Raw genomic sequence first — 17,425 nt, 5'->3', positions numbered from 1 at the left:
TGACTTTGTTATTTTGTCTTTCTGCGTCGTAGATGGCAAATTAGATTGTAAGCTCTAAAGGAAAGTGTCAGTCCCCCCACAAACATGATAATTGTTTGAAATGAAGTAGTCTTCCAGTCACTGAGGTGGAGGCCTGAGTCCTGTAACTTGGGGTTTAACTCTTATAGGGGGTGGTACACAGAGTGGGAAGCAGGAGTAATTAAACACTGTAAGGAATTATAACAAACTTTATATTACCTTTTCTATCATTTTGAACACAGGGAATACATACACAGGGATACCACATAACCACACAGTGATTTGTTTTAGTAGGATACTAAAAATACTAACGATGCGCCTCTGTCTTTATATATCTTACAGTCACTGCATATTAGTTCACATACCCTGTTGATCAGACAGGGTATTTGTACAATAACTGTGCGTTGGAGCTCTGGATTCAAACAGATGCAGGCTGCTGCTTCTTACAGTTACTGTGAAAACATAGTTACATAGTACAGCGGTGCGCAAACTGGGGGGCGTGCCCCTTTGGGGGGAGCCAGATAATTTAGGGGGGGCGCAGGCTGCGTGCGGGGAAACCTGGGGACGGGCAGAGCTGTGCACGGGCGGCCAGAAGCTCCGTGCTGAGGCTGCTTCTCTGCTCTGTGTCTTGCAGAGGGGGTGGGGTTTTGCAGAGGGGGCAGGGCTTTCCTTCCCTGCACACAGACATCCCCTCCTCCTCCTGTTACCTGTCCCAGTTTTCAGCAGCATGGGGGACAGGAGCAGGCTTACAGTAGTATTCCGCCCCCCCAGGTGAAAGTGTGTGACTTATGATTGTGTGTGTTGTGTCTGTGTTGGTTGTGATTGTGTGTGTCGTGATATTAGTGTGTGTTGTGATTGTGTGCTGTGTCTGTGCTGTGATTGTGTGTATGTGTGTTGTGATTAAATGCGCAAATTGGGGGGTGTACGGTCTCCAATGATTGGCGCTTTGTGAGACAAACAAAATTGACTTTGACGCACGCTCAGCAGCAGTCAATGCGCGCGCACACACACACAGCCACACAAACACTCACAAAAATAGCCCCGATCCATGTTTCCCCCACTCGTGCTTGCAAAATTATACAGGACACCCTGTGCTCATGCTTGGAGAGATAATGTCACCGCTCTCAGCGGCAGCGTGGACGCATCCTAATTTTGCATGTGCAAGCTGTTGAAATAAGTATTTAGACATATTTGTATATACAATGTATACCGTTTAATAAGTTCATGAATGAAAAGGGGGGCTTGGCATAAAAAGTTTACTCACCCCTGACATAGCAGATGAGATTGAAAAAAGACGTAAGTCCATCAAGTTCAACATATGCTAAATTTAGACAACAGATACTTTATCCTATATCTATACTTGCTTATTGATCCAGAGGAAGGCAAACAAAAAAACCCAGTGTCATATCATCCAATGATATCTCATAAGGGGAAAAATAAATTCCTTCCTGACTCTAAGAATTGGCAATCGGATTAATCCCTGGATCAATTTCCTTCCCAGAATGTCCAACTTTTTTTGAACAAATGTATTGTATCTGCCATCAGTCTCCATGGTAACTGCCCTTACTGTAAAGAGCCCTTTCTTTTGTTGCTGATGAAATCTCCTTTCGTCCAACCTTAAGGGATGGCCCCGAGTCCTTTGTACTGCCCTTGGGAGGAATAGTTAATTTGAAAGCTCCTTGTACTGTCCCCGAATATATTTGTATATAGTTATCATATCCCCTCTTAGACGTCTCTTTTCAAATGTAAATAAATCTAATTTAGCTAGTCTCTCCTCATAAGTTAGAATGTCCATCCCCTTTATTAATTTGGTGGCTCTTCTCTGCACTCTCTCTAGTTCCATAATGTTTTTTCTAATGAGTGGTACCCAAAATTGTACTCCATATTCAAGGTGTGGTCTTACTAATGCTTTGTAAAGGGGCATAATTATGTTTACTTCCCTTCCATCCATTGCCCGTTTGATGCAAGATAAGATCTTGTTTGCCTTTGCAGCTACTGCATGACTTTGGGCACCATTACTAAGCCTGCTGTCTACAAGCACTCCTAAATCCTTCTCCATCAAGGATTCCCCCAATATATCTCCATTTAATTTGTAATTCGCCTTTTTATTCTTGCATCCCAAATGCATAACCTTACATTTATCTCTATTAAACCTCATCTGCCATTTACCTGCCCACGTTTCCAGTCTCTCCAAGTCCTTCTGAAGAGAAATTACATCCTGCTCTGATTTTATTACCTATACAATTTAGTGTCATCAGCAAAGATGGAGACTTTGCTCTCGATGCCAACCTCAAGGTCATTAATAAACAAGTTAAAAAGCAGGGGTCCCAGTACCAATCCCTGAGGTACTCCACTCACGACTTTATCCCAACCTGAAAAAGTTCCATTTATGACAACCCTCTGTTGTCTGTCCTTTAAACAGTTTTCAATCCAGGTGCATACATTATTACTAAGTCCAATTTTCTTTATTTTGTACACCAACCTCTTGTGTGAAACTGTATCAAAAGCCTGTGCAAAATCTAAGTAGACTACATCAACTGCATTACCCTGGTCTAAATTCCTACTTACCTCCTCAAAGAAACGAATAAGGTTAGTTTGGCATGATCATGTTAATGTGTTCCAGTGCCGGGGGATCTCTTTCTTTCCTCTGGCTGTTAAATCCTGATATTTCTCCTCTTAGCTGTTGCAGTGCTCCATGAGGTGTCACTGTACTTTGTACTGGCAAGCAAAATCCACCAGTCTCCTCACTCCATGGATCGGTCAGGCCCTTGCAGATTGTTCTGCAGCAGCCTCACCATATCAAAACACCCAGTCCCCTCAGCGATCCCCTTCTGTCATTCCACTGGCTAAGCACAGTCACATGGTCCAGTGGAATGTAATTCTTAAAGGGGCCATGTCCTGACACAGCAGACACAGGGGGTTACATCTATATACAGTGGCGAAAAAAGTTTGTGAACCCCAAAGATAATGATAGAAATTCCATAGTTTTTCCATGATAAAAATAGCGCCTCAATAGATATGTGATAATGAATATTTTAATGGCATAATATAAATACCCAAAGGTATTGTGATACTGTACGTGATGATGCTAAACTAAAAATGATATAATGTGTTATTGTATTAAGAAAAAATAGTGATAATGCTGTCAATAGGAAGATGGCAATAACTAATTTGTTGTGAACCAATCTAGTGTGATATAATTAGGACAATAATGTGTTAACTGCTCTTAAACAAAATACCACATATTAATGCAAAATCAATTTAAATGTACATATACATATACTAAACTAGAAAAGTCCAGTTGATGCACTTATTAAAAGTGTAAAAATATGACCAGAATCCAAGATAATGTCCTCACCAGGTACAGGCAGCTTGCTTTAAGGAATAACCTATTTTTCCTTGTGTGTGTATCTTTGTGTAATTTATATAATTATGTCCCTTCTATTGTAACGTGCTGCAAAATATGTTGGCACTTTATCGATAAAAATAATCTTTTTCCAGTGTGTTTCCACAATAGTATTGTGCAACCTGTATAAAAATAGTACCGTTACCCAGGTTGATTTACTGAATAAGGTATCTATGCACCCAGCTGGGTTTAGATTGGATCTTCTGATGTCCCTGGCAACTGCGGAATGTGGACCCATCAGACTAGAATGTGAGAAGCCTCTACATGTGGGACAGGTGCTGCATACCCTTTCCTGCAAGAGGTGTTGGTTCTCTTTTAGGAAAGGGTTATTATATTCATGCAGCTGCCAATGAGATTTATTTGTCCGTGAGAGATTAGAAAGACCTATCTAGTTTGTGTGCCTTTTTTTAATCTCGGCCTTTCCTGAGCTTGTTTCATGGGCTCAGAGGAATGTGGGTCAGTTTTAGATAATGATGGCAATTAATTGTTTCCCTGCCATGGGCTCTGGCAGCAAAAAGGTTAACGGTACAGTATATTATAACATAATATAAAACAATTGGTCTTGTTTTGTTTGCTACTGTGTTTAAAGCAGGTCATTATTATTTTGTCACAAAACCCTGACTCAATGGTTTTATATCAATACTACTAAATATATAACATCAAGAAAGCAAATAATTATATGAAGTCAGAGATCCTGATTTAAACAAATATCAGGTGATATTAGCCAAGTTTATTCAACATTTTTGGAATAATTTTGCCTGAATCAATCTCAATCCAAATGTTTACTGAGGTTTTCTACTTTAGGCCTCGGCCAGGTTCCCTGCTGGCGTGCTGAGGCGCAGGGAAAGCGGGTGCTTTCCCTGGCCTTGTGGTTGCTTACCACACGCACTGTCAGCAGCCGTCAGGGGGCGGGCCAGTGACGTCACGGAGCTGGTTCGCCCTCATTGGGCGAACCGCTCACGTGACCGGCCTGTCGCGCCGGCAAGCGGGGGAATTTAAAATTCCCCTAAGACCTGCGCTTCCGCAAGCGCGCGGAAGCGCAGATGAGCCCCTACTAAAGCCGCTCTAATTGTGACTGTAGGGGCTCAGTGCTGAGCGGGAGCGCGCGTCAGCACCCTTCCGCCAGCAAGCGCTAAACATGGCCAAGGCCTTAGACGTACATTGTATTTCCCACATTAAAGGGAACTAAAGGAATTAGCCCTGTCTTGAATCCTTGACGCACAGCCTGTTGTCGTAACCCTTTAGAGTCAAAAGAGCATTGCATGCCACTCTAGAGGTAGTAGACCCTGAAGCATACCTGTATGTGCTTTTTTCAGCCTATGTTTGTCTGCAGTAGTGTTGCTGATGTTACTTGGATGAAACTGTTTGTAAAACGTAGTCCTTGTTTGTCTTGCAGAATAATGAAGTCCTCACTGCATTTAGAAGATGACTTTGTATCAGAGCTGCCAAGGAGCATCCATCCCCGGGAGAGACCTGACTGGGAGGAGACAATCAGTGCTATGGTGAGTCCTCCTACTGTATGTCTATAGCATGGAAAGCAAAGGCACAATCCCTCCTACTCATGAATAGAATAAGGTTTTCAAACCTACATACAGGCATACCCCGCATTAACATACGCAATGGGACCGGAGCATGTATGTAAAGCGAAAATGTACTTAAAGTGAAGCACTACCTTTTCCCACTTATCGATGCATGTACAGTACGGCAATCGTCATATACGTGCATAATGGATGTAAATAACGCATGTGTAACAGGCTCTATAGTCTCCCCGCTTGCGCACAGCTTCGGTACAGGTAGGGAACTGGTATTGCTGTTCAGGACGTGCTGACAGGCGCATGCGCGAGCTGCCGTTTGCCTATTGGGCGATATGTACTTACTCGCGAGTGTACTTAAAGTGAGTGTCCTTAAAGCGAGGTATGCCTGTATTGCTATCTCTGGTCTGGCTATCCTGGATGAACCATACAAAGAAAAGCTTGTCTGTAGGTCAAATCTCTACCTTCATAATGTATTCCTTCATATTCTATCATATTTATTGATAAAAAAACATCATACCGTGTTACACCTTTTTATGTTGTATTTTTAAAAAAAAAAACAACTAAATGTTTCTAATTACTTGTGGAAAAGATGTGTAGCACATACAATAAGGACATTTACTCTGAGCCACACTGCAAATATTTGTGTACTGTATGTGTGTAGCCTGCACGTAACATGCTGGGTGTATAAATACAGTAGGTGGCATGCCAAGGTTTTATGTTTGTACATGTCAGCATATTTCTTATTTGAGACCTCACCTGGTTCCTTCACTAAATTGCAAATAAGAACCAAAATCACAGTGTAATCAGTAAACATGTACATAATAAAGAGAATACATTAGATCCGTTTCTTTCAGCAAGGAGACCAGCTGCCTGTCTCTTTAAACTGTCTCCCAGTGACAGGACTTCTTTTCACTTGTTTTTTTTCTCTTAGAAGATTTAATTGGCTCGCCCATTTAGCTTGTATTTTTCCCTTGCACACATTGCAGGCAGGCTCTGTCTTGCTATAGTAGCAACTTGGAACATGTGAACGTGCCGTCCTGCATAGCAATTAGTATTTTCCCCTCATGTTTATGAGAATGCATTTGGATGGAAATGAAGCAGCTTCAACCTGTGCTTGAGCTTTAAGGGTGTTTTCTTTTAGCCTGCTTTATGCCTCTGGGCGTGAGAACACCTGACAGACTGCAGGAGAAATCAGTCTTAACTTCAACAGCCTCCCTGTAAATTCTTAAGAGCTCTTTAGAATTTCTTCACAAACATCTAAGCTCATGGTTACTTTGAAATGCCTATTTTGTTGTAAAATGCACTCAGGATGTTGTTACATCAGATAAAACCATCCTGAAAGGTTACACATTACCTTTTAGTTCTTGAAAGATGATAATCATCCCTGAAGGTAACTCAAATCCTGACTCTTCTCCTATCTTCGTTACTAGTTGCTGTAATGTGACAGCATTCATATTGCTGCAGATTTTGCACACATGCTTGCTGGAGGCCGGCCTCTTGCTGCACCAGCTCTGCATTGTCTTTCAGTCATGGTTAATAGAGCATATTTGTTTGGACTGCAAACAAGCTCATGTCAGCACAGTAAATTCATCCTTATTTTGCTTGTATCTGTAGACTCCTGGGTAACGGAGGATACGTGTGGAGGTGTTTGGTCCTCTTCCAAATGTGTATAGTCTTGTCATTATTGAGTGATAGGCTGATCTCTGTGGTTTGGCATTCTCAGAGTATTGTGTAGAGACTTCTCTTGATCTGTTCAAGCTTTTAGCGTTGTGTGGTTGCACTGTAGAAACTTGGGTACGCTAAAATGTGCTGTCTTTGACCAGAGAAGTTCTGCTTTACAAAACAGGCCTGCAAATGTTATTTACATTATCAGAGTGCAACCATTTTTAGATTACCACACAATAAAACAAGGATAATATGTACATCAACATAGGCAAATAAACAGCAGATCATTATGCTGTAAGTAGACAGTATCTGTAAAGTTCACTCAACACTTTATTAGTACATTAGTACACTTTACAAGATCAAAACATGAAGTGCTATAATATTGTTACATACCATCAATGATGAATTATTATACTAAAATTATTCTATGCTATATTGTGTTGATTATTAATCAATTTTCCTAAGAGTTTGCAGGCTAATTTGCTAAACCTCAGACAGAGAGACTAGCTAACCACATAGAGCGTGCAATTCAGTGCCAGTGCTTTCACAAGGCCACTCCTCCAATATTTAACTGGACTAACATGGCTATTTTACTTAATTCCAATATTTAATAAACACATGACATATTTCTCAGCTATTACTGTATGTCACTGCAGTGTTTAGGGGACATTAGAATTTCTCAGCTATTACTGTACTGTATGTCACTGCAGTGTTTAGGGGACATTAGCATTTCTCAGCTATTACTGTATGTCACTGCAGTGTTTAGGGTACATTAGAATTTCTCAGGTTTGGTGTATCAGCAATTTCTGGTGGTATTGTATCTAAATACTGTGCAGTTATTTGCAGCATGTCAAAGTACAGTTTGGTACAATAATGTAGAGGATTAACAAAACTTCAATGACATCACACTTCACCTCAAAAACATTTTTCACAAATAGATGCTATGACTTTATTTTCACATTTGTTCATCATCACCTAAAATGAAATGACTGCAACCGTGGTTCTTAAACTGTAATCCCAGGATCCCTGGTAATCCCAAAGGCTTTAGTGGTGGTCCCCGAAGATTTACAAAATGTACATCAGACAGCGCTCGCGTTTGACATGAGCTTGAACCTGTGGAATTTGTTTTTCTGTACCCGTCTTAAATATGTAAATGTGCAGAGCTGATTTGTATGCATGGTGGTCCTTCACACCATTATTAACACTGTTTATAAAGTTCTCCTGGATTCCAATAAAAAGTGGCCAATTCATACCCAAATGTCACCATGACGTGTTTTACGCTTACAATATGTGTAGTTTATCACTGATCGTTGTACAGAAATTGAACAATGTATTTAAGCTCCAGCATGTCAATGTGTTGCTGACCTCCCTGGAGCAGGGGGACTAAAAAAGAGATAAGTAGCACTTCTGATAATGCTAAAATACAACCGAAGTACCAGTGCTGCTAACCCATAGTCAGACTTGCTGCTGCCCATGATACCAGAGTAAAGAACGAAGAAGGGAAAATATCCTTGAAAAAGGTTGCTGTGACAGCCGAAACATTTCAGGGCTGAATTAATCCTTCTTTTTGCTTGGAAAATAAGAAGTTCCCTTCATTCTTTTTTTACTCTGGGGCAGGGGACTGACACTTGGGCTTGAGGCACACTACTTCACTTATATTTTTTTCAAAGTAATATTTGTATTGTCAGTAAACCATACATTAAAAAAAAAATCTCTCTAAATTGCTTTAGGAAAAGTTCACGATGAGTAGAAAGTGCATTAAAATGATGTGAAATATAAATTCTATGATAAAAGCATTAAAAACCTATAGGCTATACCAGGGTTGCGAAAACTGGGGGACGCACCGCCCTGGAGGGTTGCAAGATTTTTCGGGAGAGTGTGCGGGCGGTTGCAGAGGCTCGCTTCAGCCGGCGTTTGGAAGCGTCTCCATGGCAACGAGGTCATACGGTGTGACGTCACATGCGCATTACCGTAGCAACGCAGCTTCAAGTGACACTGTGGGTGACGTCACTTAACCCTGCTCGTCATTTGACGCCGCACTGAGCGACGGGGGGGGGGGGGGGGCGCAAGCACCGGGGGACACGAGCGGGGGGGTGCAGGAGCAAAAGTTTGCGCACCCCTGAGCTTAACATAGGAGGGCATTATTGAAATGCCAGCCCATGATAATATTGGGACACTGAAACCTTTTGTAGTAGACTGCGCTCCCCTGAGGTAGAACACAATCTTTTTCCCACTGTGCCCCCTGCTGGCTGTCCCCCTCTCCACACGCCCCCCCCTGCTGGCTGTCCCCCTCTCCACGCACACCCTCTCCTTACCTTGACTCAGACGTTCTGGCGTCATGACGTCACATTGCCATGGCAACGAAACATCACATGTCCCGGCGGCGTCATTTGCCGGCGCTTTGCCATGGCGACACGTCACCAGAAGACGTCTGGATCAGGGTAAGCGAGAGTTGCAGAGGCCTCCGCTGCTTCCCCGGCATTTAATTTAAATGCCTCCGGGAAGTGTGTGGGGTCTCTGTAACCCCCGCGCCCTCTGCAGATAATCTCGCGCACCCCTGTTCTACCTCTTGGCTCCACCAACGTGGCCTTGGTGCTAATCAATCCAAGTAAAGTAGCATCCTGCAAGGCCACTTATAAACACAGTGCTTAAAGATAAGAGCTACCACAGTAGGGCAAGATGCTAATAAAGCGATGTCCGGTTGCTTTATTCACATATTTAATGCAGAGAAAAGTACACACAATGTTTCAAGGGATATCCTCCCTTTGTCAAACGTTTCATTATTGAAATGCTGCCTCCTGATTGATCAAAATTACGGTCTTTAAAGGCCAGTACTGCCCATCATTTTTGCCACCAAACCAAATATAAAGCAGACCTCATAACGGCCTGTAATGTACCGTATTTCCTCGATTCTAAGACGCACTTTTTTTCCCAATTTCACATCTCTGAAATAGGGGTGCGTTTTAAAATCGATGTACTAAAAAAAAAAAAAAAAAAAACCTGCTTGGGGGCGCTGCAGACGGAGGGCGTGCAGCTTTCAGCGTTTTACCAAAAAGTGAGGTAGCCGGCTGCTTGAGCCACGGCCCCCCGCCCGGTCTCCCCCTTGTCTCAGTTGGTTGCTTGAAGTGCTGGACCCCCCTCTGCGACCCACAGCAGTGCGGCTGTAGCGGCACCACGAGCTGACCGTCCTTGACTGCTACTCACAGCTTCCAGCCCAGCGAGCCCTCTGCTACTCACAGCTTCCAGCCCCGCGAGCTCTCTGCTACTCACAGCTTCCAGCCCCGCGAGCCCTCTGCTACTCACAGCTTCCAGCCCCGCGAGCCCTCCGCTACTCACAGCTTCCAGCCCCGCGAGCCCTCCGCTACCTTACAGCTTCCAGCCCCACAAGCCCTCCGCTACTCACAGCTTCCAGCCCCACAAGCCCTCTGCTACTCACAGCTTCCAGCCCCGCGAGCCCTCTGCTACTCACAGCTTCCAGCCCTCTGCTACTCACAGCTTCCTGCCCCATGAACCCTTCGCCCCCCCTCTGCTACTCACAGCTTCCAGCCCCACGAGCCCTCTGCTACTCACAGCTTCCTGCCCCATGAACCCTTCGCCCCCCCTCTGCTACTCACAGCTTCCAGCCCCGCGAGCCCTCTGCTACTCACAGCTTCCAGCCCCGCGAGCCCTCTGCTACTCACAGCTTCCAGCCCCGCGAGCCCTCTGCTACTCACAGCTTCCAGCCCCGCGAGCCCTCTGCTACTCACAGCTTCCAGCCCCGCGAGCCCTCTGCTACTCACAGCTTCCAGCCCCGCGAGCCCTCTGCTACTCACAGCTTCCAGCCCCGCGAGCCCTCTGCTACTCACAGCTTCCAGCCCCACGAGCCCTCTGCTACTCACAGCTTCCAGCCCCGCGAGCCCTCTGCTACTCACAGCTTCCAGCCCCGCGAGCCCTCTGCTACTCACAGCTTCCAGCCCCACGAGCCCTCTGCTACTCACAGCTTCCAGCCCCGCGAGCCCTCCGCTAGACACAGCTTCCAGCCCGCGAGCCCTCCGCTACCTTACAGCTTCCAGCCCCACAAGCCCTCCGCTACTCACAGCTTCCAGCCCCACAAGCCCTCCGCTACTCACAGCTTCCAGCCCCGCGAGCCCTCTGCTACTCACAGCTTCCAGCCCCGCGAGCCCTCTGCTACTCACAGCTTCCAGCCTCTGCTACTCACAGCTTCCTGCCCCATGAACCCTTCGCCCCCCCTCTGCTACTCACAGCTTCCAGCCCCACGAGCCCTCTGCTACTCACAGCTTCCTGCCCCATGAACCCTTCGCCCCCCCCTCTGCTACTCACAGCTTCCAGCCCCACGAGCCCTCTGCTACTCACAGCTTCCTGCCCCATGAACCCTCCGCCCCCTCCCCTCTGCCCCCTCCCCTCTGCCCCCTCCCCTCTGCCCCCTCCCCTCTGCCCCCTCCCCTCTGCCCCCTCCCCTCTGCCCCCTCCCCTCTGCCCCCTCCCCTCTGCCCCCTCCCCTCTGCCCCCTCCCCTCCCCTCTGCCCCCTCCCCTCTGCCCCCTCCCCTCCGCCCCCTCCCCTCCGCCCCCTCCCCTCCCCTCTGCTACTCACAGCTTCGACTGCCAGCCCCACGAGCCCTCCGACCCCTCCCTTGTCTCTGTCACTCTGTGTGTGTATGTGTCTCTCTCTGTGTGATTCTCTGTCACTCTGTGTGTGTTTGTGTCTGTGTGTGTGTGTGTGTCTCTGTCACTCTGTGTGTATGTGTCTCTCTGTGTGATTCTCTGTCACTCTGTGTGTGTGTGTGTGTGTGTGTCTCTCTCTCTGTGTGATTCTCTGTCACTCTGTGTGTGTATGTGTCTCTCCCTGTGTGATTCTCTGTCACTCTGTGTGTGTGTGTGTGTGTGTGTGTGTGTGTATGTGTCTCTCTGTGTGATTCTCTGTCACTGTGTGTGTGTGTGTGTGTGTGTGTGTGTGTGTGTGTATGTGTGTGTGTGTGTGTATGTGTCTCTCTCTGTGATTCTCTGTCACTCTGTGTGTGTGTATGTGTCTCTCTCTGTGTGATTCCCTGTCACTCTGTGTGTGTGTATGTGTCTCTCTCTGTGTGATTCTCTGTCACTCTGTGTGTGTGTGTGTATGTGTCTCTCTCTGTGTGATTCTGTGTGTGTGTATGTGTCTCTCTGTGTGATTCTCTGTCACTGTGTGTGTATGTGTCTCTCTCTGTGTGTCTGTCACTCTGTGTGTGTTTGTGTATGTGTCTCTGTGTGTGTCCCCCTCCCCTCCACTGTCTCCCTGCCCCCCTCCCCACCACTGTCTCCCTCCCTCCTCCCCTCCACTGTCTCCCTCCCCCTCACTGTCTCCCTCCCCCCCTCCCCTCCACTGTCTCCCTTTCCCCCTCCCCTCCACTGTCTCCCTCTCCCCCTCCCCTCCACTGTCTCCCTCCCCCCCCTCCACTGTCTCCCTCCCCTCCACTGTCTCCCTCCCCCCCTCCCCTCCACTGTCTCCCTCCCCCCTCCCCTCCACTGTCTCCCTCCCCCCCTCCCCTCCACTGTCTCCCTCCCCTCCACTGTCTCCCTCCCCTCCACTGTCTCCCTCCCCCCTCCCCTCCACTGTCTCCCTCCCCCCTCCCCTCCACTGTCTCCCTCCCCTCCACTGTCTCCCTCCCCTCCTCCCCTCCACTGTCTCCCTCCCCTCCTCCCCTCCACTGTCTCCCTCCCCTCCTCCCCTCCACTGACTCCCTCCCCCCCTCCCCTCCACTGTCTCCCTCCCCCCCTCCCCTCCACTGTCTCCCTCCCCTCCACTGTCTCCCTCCCCCCTCCCCTCCACTGTCTCCCTCCCCTCCACTGTCTCCCTCCCCTCCACTGTCTCCCTCCCCTCCTCCCCTCCACTGTCTCCCTCCCCTCCTCCCCTCCACTGTCTCCCTCCCCTCCTCCCCTCCACTGTCTCCCTCCCCTCCACTGTCTCCCTCCCCTCCTCCCCTCCACTGTCTCCCTCCCCTCCTCCCCTCCACTGTCTCCCTCCCCTCCTCCCCTCCACTGACTCCCTCCCCCCCTCCCCTCCACTGTCTCCCTCCCCTCCACTGTCTCCCTCCCCTCCACTGTCTCCCTCCCCTCCACTGTCTCCCTCCCCCCTCCCCTCCACTGTCTCCCTCCCCCCTCCCCTCCACTGTCTCCCTCCCCTCCACTGTCTCCCTCCCCTCCACTGTCTCCCTCCCCTCCTCCCCTCCACTGTCTCCCTCCCCTCCTCCCCTCCACTGTCTCCCTCCCCTCCTCCCCTCCACTGTCTCCCTCCCCTCCACTGTCTCCCTTCTCCCCCATCCCCTTCTCCCCCATCCCCTTCTACCCCCATTCCCTCCATTCCCTCCTTTCTCCCCCCCTTCCCTCCTTTCTCCCCCCCTTCCCTCCTTTCTCCCCCCCTTCCCTCCTTTCGCCCCCCCCCTTCCCTCCTTTCTCCCCCCCTTCCCTCCTTTCTCTCCCCCCTTCCCTCCTTTCTCTCCCCCCCTTCCCTCCTTTCTCTCCCCCCCTTCCCTCCTTTCTCTCCCCCCCCTTCCCTCCTTTCTCTCCCCCCCTTCCCTCCTTTCTCTCCCCCCTTCCCTCCTTTCTCTCCCCCCTTCCCTCCTTTCTCTCCCCCCCTGCCCTCCTTTCTCTCCCCCCCTGCCCATCCTTTCTCTCCTTCCTCCCCCCATCCATTCTCTCTCTGCTCAACCAATACTGTCTCTCTCTCTCCCCATTATGTGTCTGCCTCTCTCTAGTGCAGATAAATGTATGCTACTGTTTGCTTTAAAAAAAAATCTGCACTTTTAATATATTGGGTTTTTTTTTTCCACATTTTTTTTTATTAAATCAAGGGTGCGTCTTAGAATCGATGGCGTCTTAGAATCGAGGAAATAGGGTATATCAATCCGCACTTGCCCACCCACGGTAAAAACAAATGACGGCTGCAACAATAAATGTATCGACCCTTCCACAATAAAACAATATTTAAAAAATATTAATAACCACCTCATGGCCTGGACCACCAGACTTAAAGAAGCAGCCACCAAAACCAGCTCTGGCCGCTCCCATTGCCTTTTTATCTACCATTACTTACTTTCTGTCTTTCTCTGTTTAGTCTTCTGTCTATTTAACCCTCCTCACTCTCTTAATTTACTCTCTTAATTGACTCCCTCCCTTGTATGTATGTATGTATGTATGTATGTATACACACACACTCAGCACGGCTTTCATTAAATCTGTGTGTTATATATGGCTGATCCGCAAGAGTTACCTTGACTCGGGGTGCTAGATTCAGGCAGCTGGGCAGTAAGGCAGCAAGGTTGTGGAATAATGGGTACCAGGAACATTTGTAATACAACAAATTCAGGTCCCCAGGCACAGGAACCGAAACACACACATGTTTTTACAAAGTTGGAATAATTATTTATTGTTATTGATGCTTTGTGCTTTCATAAATGCCAACTCCAGAGGCATATCTCTTACTTGCTTAACTGTTCTGAGACCCAGGCCTTTAAAAAACACTGGATGGCGCTCAAACATTCTTACTGTAACGGACGTGCTCGCCACAAACCGGGTCGCGGGGCTGAGGTGGGGATGTGAATACACCGACCTTAGACCACGAAGCCAGTTCTGGATTGCGCAGTTCGTAGTCAATCGTAAACGGTTCAGGGTTGGAGACGGCAGGTTTATCCATGGACAAGCCGGGGTCAGAGTTGGAGGAGTAGTCTATCCAGGCTGGGGTTCGGCAACAGGTGGGCTGGTGCGAAGTGCTTCAGCGTAGCAGCTGAAGCGCGGGAATTGCCTCTGCTCGAGGAGCGGGAGCGGACCATCATTAAGGTAGCTGCAAGGGGTGAATGCAGCAGGTCTCAGGAACAAGGCAAGACTAGCACTGGGGATCCAGCACTTCAGTACAGGAACCAGGAAGCAGATCTCTGCCTGGGGTGAATGCAGCAGGTCTCAGGAACAAGGCAAGGCTAAGGCAGGAGTGTTTGTGGCAAACACAGTTACATCCAAGTGAATCTTGGTTTATGTTCAGCAATGAGAAAAAGGGAGAGCCCAGTATAAGAAGGGCAGATAGCCAATCCAAGACAGGGGTGTGGGGGAATTCCTCCAATGCCAGAGCAGAGAGACAGTTCTGCCGTGATTGCAAGCACAGGTGAAAATATATAAACTAATAAATAGTAAATATATAAATAATAACGTGAATATGTATAATCAAGTGACCACACGCCACCACGTGTTTCATGTGAAATAAAGGGGCTAACAAACATTCTCGCAACCCTTAGTCAAGACTGTCCCAGAGTCCTGTCACATATATTCCCCTCCAAATCCCAGGGGAGCTATGTTGTCAGCCATAAAAAGAAAAAAAAACATATATAGGGCAATATTGCAAAACACAGTGAATGTGAACTTAAAAAGTGCTCCAAAATGCCAACTCACACTTTTGTAGTAGTATAAAGGCACAAATCCAGTCAGTGCCAATGATGTTGCTGGATACAGGATAGTAGATTCAGCAGATCTCGGATTCAAAGAGATACACAACCGCGAACTGTCCTTTGACAAATCCTGATTGGTCTGGATGTATTAAGGTGTTCGCTAGCCTATCTGCCATGATTTTGGTAAAAAAATTTGCGTGCTGATTTATCAGGGAGATTGGTCTGTACGATTCGAGTCTCAGAGGATCTTTCACCTGTTTGTGTATTATCATAATATGGGCCATCTCGTTTGTCTGCATGAACGTAGCCTCGTTGAGTGCCTTATGATATACTTGTTGTAGACGTTCGGTGAAAGCCCGTCCGGGCATGGGGCCTTGAAATGTTTAAGATTTTGGATTGTATCGTTTATCTCTTTTTGAGTAATTGGGGAGTTTAGTCTATCCATATCTTCCTGGCTTATTCTAGGTATCTGGATGTTTTTTTAAAAAAAGTTTCCCTTGCTCTTATATCCACTTCTTCTTTATATAGTTTGCTGTAGTATTCTTTGAACACCTCATTTATTTATTTTTGACTCTGTGATTATTTCTGTCTTATCCTGTATACTAATAAACACAGATTCCCAGCTAGCTCAAACTCCCACACCCACCACATGATGAATATATATTTATGTCAACCAGAGAGCTACTGAGCGTGGCAATTGCATACAACAAGAGACGAGGGATGCCCAATGCTACATCCCATTGACAAAACATATATGATCAAAAGTATAATGTAAAATACTTCAATAATAATATTAAATACTTGGTTATTTAGTTAACCCTTTGGCCAAAGGATTAACTAAATAACCAAGTATTTAATATTATTATTATTATTGAAGTATTTTACTTTATACTTTTCATCATATATGTTTTGTCAATGGGATGTAGCATTGGGCACCCCCTGTCTCTTGTTATCCTGTATACTAGTTATGGGTTTAGTTGATCTGAAATTTCTCATGAGATTTCCCAGGAGCCTTTCCGACTTTTTCCCGTGTCTAAAACATTTGGCTTCTCTTGCTGATCTTTTTCCCAATTCTTTTTTTCACTAGCCCATACCTCACATATAGATTTTTTATTTTTTTTTGTTATATTTTTCTTTATTTTGATGCGTTGGATCTGTTTTGAATTCTCTAAATGCCTTGCTAAGTTCTTTACTTGCTTTACAGAACTCCTGGGTTGCCGTTTTTTTCTTTCTAGAGATATATGCCATGATGTCTCCCCTAATCCCTGCTTTCGATGTTTCCCAAAAGAGTATGGGGTTCGCCTTATGTTCCTGATTGGTATTCTCGAATATCTCCCAGGCTACCTTTAGGTATTTTACAAATTCTTCGCTATTGCTCGTATAGTTTGGAAATCTCCAGGTGTTCAGGCTTGTTCTTCCTAGCCCCATGTCCAGTTCTAGGCGTACCATCGCATGGTCGTAAATAATTCTCCCATTTCTATATGAACTATTTTGTTAAATAAATTCGGTGTTATAAGGAATGTGTCAATTCTTGAAAAGGCGTTATGTGCATTGGAGTAGAAGGAGAAGTCCCTCTCCAGTTGGTTAAGTGTCCTCCATCTATCTACTACCCCTATTGTTTCTTTAATCAGTTTCATGTTTTTTGTTTGAATATTGTCTTTGGGCGTGCTACCTTTTTGACTTGATCTGTCCAAGAACGTATCTTGTTCTGCGTTCCAGTCTCCGCCCAACACAATATTGCTGTGTTTATATTTCAATATCTTGTTTATTATCTCCTGAAAGTACTCTGATTTGTGGTCATTCGGTCCGTACACGTTACCTAAGAGGTAGTCTGCTCCTCCACTCCTGACTTCTACCGCTACAAATCGCCCCTCACTGTCTCCCTCCTTGTTGATTATTTCTAGGGGGAGGTTTTTATTTATAAGTATTGCTACTACCGCTTTTTTTCCTACGGCCGGTGAGAAAATACTGTTTCCTACCCAATCTCTTTGAAGTGTACTACTTTCTTTTGAATCTAAGGCCTCGGTCCCGCTGCGCTCGTTGGCGCGGGCGGCCACACGCGAATTCCCCACCAGCAGGGGAATCCTCGCGAGCCGGTCCCCCCTGGCTGCACAGCGCACTACACGCTGTGGCGCGTCTGCCGCTATGGGACACAAGAAAATGGTGTTCCCTAGCATTGACGCGTCACGTGGTGTGGCTGTAAGCCAATGGGGAGGGGAGGCTTCGGGAGGAGGAGAGGCTTCGGGGAGCGGGGAGCAGTGTGGAGTGACAGCAGCGTGAGTGCCTGTCTGTGTGTGTGTGTGTCTGAGTGCGTGAGTGCCTGCCTCTGTCTGTCTGTGTGTGTGTATGAGTTCCTGCGTGTGTGTGTGCCTTAACTTCAATCAGCAGCTCC

General features: G+C 46.8%; 1 protein-coding gene across 9 annotated transcripts in view; it reads left to right on the top strand.

Moving 5' to 3' along the window:
• ARHGAP32 (Rho GTPase activating protein 32) overlaps positions 1-17,425 on the top strand; it is a 516,520-nt gene that overhangs the window by 248,159 nt on the left and 250,936 nt on the right. For all 9 annotated transcript variants that reach the window (XM_075603325.1, XM_075603322.1, XM_075603326.1 and 6 more), the window contains one exon: positions 4,821-4,926. In XM_075603325.1, coding sequence (XP_075459440.1) covers positions 4,825-4,926 — 102 coding nt within the window. In that variant the 5' untranslated portion in view covers positions 4,821-4,824. The remainder of the gene's footprint in view (positions 1-4,820; positions 4,927-17,425) is intronic.

This window comes from Ascaphus truei, chromosome 6 (genome assembly GCF_040206685.1).
Source record: "Ascaphus truei isolate aAscTru1 chromosome 6, aAscTru1.hap1, whole genome shotgun sequence".
In the NCBI taxonomy this organism is placed as follows: domain Eukaryota; kingdom Metazoa; phylum Chordata; class Amphibia; order Anura; family Ascaphidae; genus Ascaphus; species Ascaphus truei.
This window is presented reverse-complemented; position numbering and strand designations above follow the sequence as displayed.